The 8,045-nt window shown below is 44.9% G+C and overlaps 1 protein-coding gene across 1 annotated transcript; it reads left to right on the top strand.

The window, feature by feature from the left end:
• Window positions 1–881: 881 nt before the first annotated feature.
• LOC144784351 (hemoglobin larval subunit alpha-like) lies at window positions 882–5,430 on the top strand. Its single transcript, XM_078663078.1, has 3 exons — window positions 882–1,020; window positions 2,455–2,659; window positions 5,110–5,430. Exons 1-3 carry the CDS (start codon window positions 926–928, stop codon window positions 5,236–5,238), a joined length of 429 nt encoding a protein of 142 aa, XP_078519204.1. The 5' UTR covers window positions 882–925; the 3' UTR covers window positions 5,239–5,430.
• The last annotated feature ends 2,615 nt before the right edge of the window (window positions 5,431–8,045 follow it).

Raw genomic sequence — 8,045 nt, forward strand, 5'->3', positions numbered from 1 at the left:
TTTTGTCTCAATATCTCATAGTTTTGGGGGGTAATTTCTTGCAGAAATGTGCTGCGGTATGTACCGGATGCAGTAATACATTCACACCCCGTTTCCACCCCTCAGAAAGAAACAGAATTTAATAGTACAGTCTGATTCTCCCCTTTTCGAGCTGTGACACAGGGAAAACTTGTATTTTTTCCCTACACAAATTCGTAGGAATTTGTTTGCGGAAAAGACAGAAAAATTGTGCAAGATTTTTAATGTCTATTGGGCACAAACTCCTGCCTGCATCTGAATTAGAAATACTCGGAAAAGGACATTAATCGGTAAATATTCCTTTAAACCAATGTCCTATAACATGAAACTGTGAGAAACGAAGATGTTACCTTTTCCTTCATTTTTTTTCTTTCAACCAACCCGGCTTGACCTATGGCTCCGTGTAGGCACATTTAGTACTGCTAATGTATATTAGCATGCACATGCATTTTGTCATCTTCAGTGTGAGTACAGCATCGAGTAAGAACGCAACGTACCATATTCTCTGTTACCAGAGTGTGCATGTTTTCAATTGCAAGCCTTTCCAAGGATTGATGAAAGTTAATTGTGAATAACAAAAATTACCTAAAACAATGTAAAATTCCTTTAAACACATCTTTGAAATTCCAGAAACGTCTTTCTTGGCCAAGTTAATGAAGCAACCCACAAATTAGACCTTTTTGCACGTCATGCTTCAAAGACACACCTGCTCCCTGCCAGTGTTTCAGGGAGATAAGATAGCCCCGCCTCCTTGGGTGGGATCCAAAACTGACCAATCACGGTGGAAGGCTGCCAGGCTCCTCCGGCCCCCTTGCCCTTTAAAAGGGGCTCTGCCCAGCACACAGCACGGACTGTCCCCAACTTCCATCTCTTGTGGATCCTGAGCCCGCCAGCCCTCATCCTCAAGATGGTTCTGTCTGCTGAAGAGAAGGCCCTGGTGGTCGGCCTCTGGGGAAAGATCTCTGGGCACTGCGATGCCCTCGGGGGAGAAGCCTTGGACAGGTGAGGACTATGGAGAGGGTCACTCAGACATGCTCGTGTGTGCTCTCTGTGTCTAGTATGGAGTGCAAATATTTAAATTAAGACCGATCTATATGATGGCAGTGCACATTTTGACAGTTCTGTTTTTTAGTTTTTACTTCTCTTATAAAAAAAGAGACAGTCAGATCTGGGGCCCTCTTTTGCCTTTTAGCCATTTCCTATTGACATGTAATTGATTATTCCCGCATTACCAACAGTTAGGAGTTTAAAATCATTGCAGATTCCTAAAAGTTCCTGAGTTCTGCTCAAGGGGTGTGTGCGCAATGACTGTGGTCTGCTCCTGCTAGACAATTATGAACCCTACTTGGTTAAGACTGCTCGGCATATCCACATATATGGTGTTCACGCCGGCGGATTAGTGTACATAGACCTCAAACTGATGTTTGCTATTAAATACAACCTCTTGGCTCCAACATTGGTTCACCTTCCTGGCACACCTGGCTGTGTTCTGATCCAACTCAGGGATCATCCAGGTAGCTTAGATATGGGCTTGTCTTAGAGGTGCACACAGAGTTCTCCGTGTCTCCACCAGCAGCGAACCAGCAGCAGAGCTGTCATTGTGCTTTACAGATCTTTGCGCCTTGTTGCCAAAAGCAATGTAGGCCTAAGGGGCAGGTTACAGCCTGGGCTTTTACTGGACAGTACGCAGTCCCTTTAAACATGGTGGGGCATCTGTATGGAGCACAAAACACGTCACTGGGACAGCTGAGATAGCAGAAGGGGAGATTAAGGCCTATAGTGGGACTGGTAAGAGGTTAATACTTTGGGGAGGCGGTAAGAGTGTAAGGATCATGGACGAAGTGGTAAGAAGTTATTCCTTGGTTGAAATGGTAAATGGTTAGTGTGCTTAGAGGAAGTGACCGTGGGGTTAGATCCCTTAGGGGTAACCGTTTTGAACCTACAGTAAAGTAGAAATTGGTTACAGCCCCAAGAAGGATTAGAAAAAGGTTAGATTATATGAGGGTTAAGAGTTGGGGTTAGAGCCCAAAGAAGGATTGGGAGAGATTAGAAGCTACGAGGTAAGAGTTTGGAGCCTTCGGGGCAATGGTAAGGGCTTGCAAGTCATGAAGGAAAGGTTCAGAGATGATGGCCAACAGAAATAAGAGGTTAGAGCAAATGGGTCACTGTAATTATATGTTTTATAGTTGATTCGAATTTTGGGCCTAAACGTTGATCCAGCAATTGGCCTTTTCAGGGTCAGACTTCTTGTTATGAATGTAATCTTTCCTTACATCTCCAGTGATGCCCAAAACATATTTATTTCCATTTGCGCCACAGCAATAGCCATTTCATATATGTATTTGTTGTTTAAAGTAACAGTGCTGGATAGAAAATTGATGTGAGTGTGCTTTTTAGAGCATTTTTTTATTAAAGCTGATATGTCCTTTTCCCCAGGCTGTTTGCCAGCTTCGGTCAGACTAAGACCTACTTCAGCCACTTCGACCTCTCCCCGGGCTCTGCTGACGTGAAGCGACATGGAGGCAAGGTCCTGGGCGCCATCGGTGAGGCAGCCAAGCACATGGACAGCCTGGACCAGGCCCTGTCCAAACTGAGTGACCTGCACGCCTACAACCTCCGCGTGGACCCCGGAAACTTCCAGGTGAGCCAGCAGTGAACAAGTTTGAATCAGTTCAAAAATAGCCCTTCATGGGTAGGACTTTAAGAAAGAAATATCATTCTATAATTGCACAGCTTTGCTTCTCACATACTTCAAGCGTCTATATCGGTGTTTGTCTTGAATGTTTGTCAACCATAGCAGATTGTAAGGGAGTATACAAATAAATAAAATGTCTGCCCCGGTGGTCTCCAACCTTTTCTGTAATAAGAGTTATTTATGTTCAATGAAAAGCATTGTGAGCTACTAATATTATTAGAGCTATAATACTGACCACATCAGACAAGATTACATTAGTGGCCACCATATGCTACATTACAACAGTGATCACCTCAGTTCATCAGGACCGGATGCCAGCAGTAATGTTAAAATGGATTTCCCATTGTGGAATGTCTCTACATAAATGATATAGAAGTCATAGCAGCAATGCTTCTGGTGCCAAGGTAATATTAAAGATAAGTCTTCCCAACACTGCATGATTTATCACTCAAATATCTGCCTTGAATATATTTTGGAAATTCAAACATTTTTCTACAAACATTAGCTTATGAGTTCTGAAAATACACGTTTGGCTCAAATACATGTTTTTAAATTTTGGTATTATAAATTAATTTAGCTAAGCAAAATATTCTAATTTAGTAAGCTGGGATGTATACAGGAGAGCTACTTGCTGGTAGATGGGGAGCTACCAGTAGCTCACGAGCTACTCATTGGAGGAGCCTGGTCTGCCCCCTCTAAGAAGCCTTTTTTTCAGGTCAGGCAACCATGAGTAAGACATGCGCTTAAGGAGCATGCTCCTGGCTGCCTAATCTGAACTGTGCCAGGCTGATAATTTCACAGCCCTGCGGGCCTGACCTCCTCAGCCTGGTTCCTCGAGGCCTTCCCCCTTGTGAGGAGGGGTAACGTCACTGATTGCCTCGGACCTGGGTGCTTCAGTTTTAAGCCCTGAAGTGCCAAGGGCTGAGTGTCAATCGGGAAGGCCTCAGTCCCGACCCTCTAGGGACCTCTGGGGCATTCCTCTCTACAGTGACCGTAAGTTTTATGTTTTTTGTATGTTTGGTGCATGCATGCAAGTATGTATGTATAAATATATATATGTATTTGTTAGTAAGTGTTGTGAATGGTTGTTTGTGCGTATATCTGAATTCATGGGTGTGAGTGTGTCTGTGTGTCAGGGCCGGACTGAGAACTAAAACTGGCCCTGGCAAAGTGCTCGGCCGGCCCCCTGGGGGTGCGGCCGAGCTCTTTGCCGGGGCCGGTTTTTGGCCGATTTTGTTACAGGGCCGATTTTGCAGCTAAGCTGCAAAAACAGCCCTGTAACAAAAACGCCCCTCAGGGCCCAAAACCGGCCCCACCCTTGCGGCGCACCCGGGGATTGCCCGGTGCCCGCAACGGCCAGTCCGGGCCTGCTGTGTGTGTGGGTGGCCCCCCACCCTCCTTCCTAGTAAAGTTACCAGCCGCCACCGTATTTACATGGTATTGTTACATAGAATTGATCTAGATGGAATGGATTTAGGTAATCAGAGATTATCCTGAAAATCTAGCATAGATCCAACCTTTTTGGATCTAAGTTGGATATCACTGCCATGATAAACCTATGATCTGTGTCCTGTCGAAGACGGGGCTTTCAGTTTCAGAGGATCAAAAACAGTTCTATTAGGCGACTGTTTCTATTATCATTATTATTTCTCTTAATGACAGGGAGTAAGGGAAGTGGTGCTACAGGCGTACCCATTTACTACTATTAAATGTCTTTGTGAATTGGCCTTAAAATGTTCAACTCCCTATCAGTAAAAGTGCAAAGTGAGCACAGTCCTGTCTATCTGTACTAATTGTATCAATCGATTCCAATTTCAGAAGTTTTGGGGCTAATGACCAAAGGCATGAGGGCAGCCGCGGTCCGTGCAGGTAACAGCGATGGGGCGGTGGGGCCGGGTAAGGGGGGATTTCGAGGGACGATGCTGAAGGAAAATTAAATAGATAATGCATTTTCCCTCTGCATCGTCCCTCAAAATCCCCCCTTACCTGGTCCCACCGCTGTTACCTGCACAGACTGCGGTTCCATGAGAGTACGCAAAAGAATACTACATGGGAACTCTTTCACATACTTCACGATTCCTTTGTTATTTCTGATTTCTTTGATTGAAAGCCAGTGCAAAATCTTTGTTAGTGGTGAGGTTAAAACATTGGACACAGTGAGAAATACAGTTGTTTTTTGGAAGAAGTACCATTCTTGTACTTCCAATGAAATGTTGTTGTTAATGAAAATAAAGTACCATTTGTATGTTTTTACCAGTTATGTAGGACAGCAACGGAGTTTCTCAGTATCTTGTGAATTTGGCATTATATCACTGGTCATTCTTTCCATTTTAATCCAGGTTTGTCCAAGTGCTCCCTGGGTGGTGGTGTTCAATTTCTGCTTTTCTCTCTTTCAGCTGCTGTCCCACTGCATTCAGGCTACACTGGCCGCCCACTTCCCTGCTGACTTCACCCCTCAGTGCCAGGCTGCCTGGGACAAGTTCCTGGCCGCAGTGTCTGGTGTCCTGACCTCCAAGTACCGATAAACTGTGTGCTCAGCGCAGGAGGACTGTCTGCAGGGATCACAAGATGGCCGCCGTCGTGCTACACATAGAGATCTGTGGGAAGCTCAGAAGATGCAGTTTCAGTTTACAGAATATGCATCAATTGACGCTTCTTGTTCCATCAGGCGGGTCACTCGTTTATTTTGTAACATCTTAATAAATATGTACACCTTTCTTCTTTGACCTCTGGCTCTAATTATTTTCTAACTTAGTCACGTATGTGCTCTTTTATCGTATAACTATTGTGTTGTTGCACATTTTCACATTTCTGTTAAATGTTAAATATTCCTTCTGGTGCAGGACATGCAGAACAGGTTTCCCAGCTCCATGCCTAAGGAGCTGATTTTTAGCAGGTATTTTCTTTGCCTTAGGGGACTTGTTGTCCTGATTTTATAATGGAATGCAGTGGACTTGAAATCCATAGCACTTAAAGGAAACACCTGGACTTTATGAACTACTTACATGGTGAAAGGGGAAACGTGAGAGCACTTGACATGATTCTTCAGGGGAACATGTCCTCTTGGCGGCCATACGTATTCCACTGCAAAGGTCACACAAAGTAATGTTGTATGTATGTGTGTATGTGGTATTTCTATAGCGCGAACCTAGCAAAAAGCCAGCAGAGACCTCTGCATTGTCACAAATGTTGTTACCATCCTCTAGAGATATTTACGGCCATGATGTCACACTAAAGAGCGTTGACAAAAGTAAATTCTGGTAAGCCACTTCTATCAGTGCGGCCGAAGTATTCTAACTCTTACTGATTCATCTCTGTCAGCGTAGTGTAAAGCCAGGGCCACTGAATTATACGATTGGGGAGCCACCTCGTTTTTTGCATAGTTCTGAATTTGCTGCATTTGCCACAAAATCCATCATCTGCTGCGTAATCTGCAGATTTTAATAAAAAATATTTGTTTTTAGTCCAAACCGATGCACACAGCTCCTTTCAATCACAATACATAACAATGCCTGGTATGGACCATGATAAGGCTTGCCTTCAAAGTACATCAACCCCCACAAACCGAGGCACAATACATAAAATACATAAAACAAAGCACCAAGTCTCTGCTCAGAACTCTAGGGTTGTGGCTCGCATTGGCTTAGATTTTTCACACCTTCCGGTTACTGATTTTATAGAATCAGTTCCCATGCCTTACCATTATCCATGTGTGGTCATGATGCAATTGTGCTCATTGTAGAGTTCAATTCATTAGTACATAATGCAACGTAATATAGCAGCTTTCACAATCCCTAAGTAGGTAAAGCCCCAGACCATCACTCATAACATTGCTCCATCCCCTCTCTCCCCTCTTTCTATTCACCTTCGTCTACTTCACTTCATTCTCTTTCCTCCCTGTCTTGTTGCATCGACATCTGTACCCAGGGTCGGTTGTAGGATTCTGGGGGCCCTGGGCAGAAAGGGATTTTGGGAGGCCCCTCTAATTTGCATAGACGTGACACATTCAGAGCTGCCTGCATCTCAATAGATGCCCCTGAAGCTTCAGCCCTACCTTCTCTGTAAGTGCTCTTAACAGCTCATAAACGGCTGGCGGTGTGAGGGTTGCTTATCTGCAGAGAGAGTTAATACAGCCAGGGAGCTAAAGAGAGGGACAATTTAGCCACCCCGCTGTGCCTCTGCGTGGGTGGGGGCCTAGTTGCTGGACAATCCTGTGGAATGTGTTTTCTTGCAACTGGGACTTCCCGCTCACCCCTCACCCCCCTCAGCTGCGCTAGACCAAAGCAATGAGGCCACGCGAGGGGGCCCCCTAAGGTATCGCACTTGCAAGGTCGCATCTTTAATGCCATAACCTGGCTGTGTCACATTGGTGCGGGCCCCAAGCTGGAGGGCTGACTCAGGGGCCCTGGGCAGCTGCCCACAGTGCCCATGCCTAGCACCGGCCCTTTCTGCACCCAACAGTAACCCTATTGTTGTTTTTTCCCCTGCATCACTCCTTTACCTACTCCTGTCTCTGAGTAAATATGTCATCCATATGTCCCACCTCTCTTTCTCTTCCTCACCTAACTCCATCTCATGTTTCTCTATACTTCGGCAAACTTCTCTACTCCATCCTTCGCTTTACCTCTATTACTCTCACTCTCACTACATCTCAATGTATCTACTTCACCTGTAGCTCAAATCTCTCTACTTTTTCTTTATCTTCACCCCATCTCTCTTTGTACCTTTTACCCCTTTTCTCTACCTTCCTTTCGGCCTTAGTCCTCTCTTTACCTGACATCTTTTCTATAACTCACTTCTCGTTTTGCGCTTCTCTCTACACCAGCACTCTCTGCTTTTCTTTTCTCTATGTTTCTCTCTTCAACCTTGTGTCTTGCCTCTCTTGCTCTATCCCATACCCCTGCATACCACGCCCTTCGCTCTACATTCCTTTCTTCCTGTCTCTAGGTCTCTCTCGACTCTATAACCATACATGTCTCTCTGCTTCTCTTTTGCTCACTACCTGTGTATCATTCTTTTTGGCTACCTCACTTTTCTCTGTCTACCTGATTACCTTGTATCTCTCCCTGCCTCACCTATCTCTTTACTTCAACTCTATCTTTACCTCCCTTTTACTTTACTTCTCTTACTGTACTATTCTATTAACTGCTCTGCCTTTCCCCAATCGCTCGTCCCCTTCTGATTCTCTTACTAAGCAGAGCCCGTGGTCACTGTCTAACCATAGAAAGGTTGTAGGAAGGACAAGCCAAGTGAAGCGGATTGAAGAGAAAATGATCAGGTTTGACCCCTGGGTTTTGGCATTCCCAGCCGCAGTGAGCATCCCAGTTATAAA

The sequence above is a fragment of the Lissotriton helveticus genome, chromosome 10 (genome assembly GCF_964261635.1).
Source record: "Lissotriton helveticus chromosome 10, aLisHel1.1, whole genome shotgun sequence".
Lineage (NCBI taxonomy): Eukaryota > Metazoa > Chordata > Amphibia > Caudata > Salamandridae > Lissotriton > Lissotriton helveticus.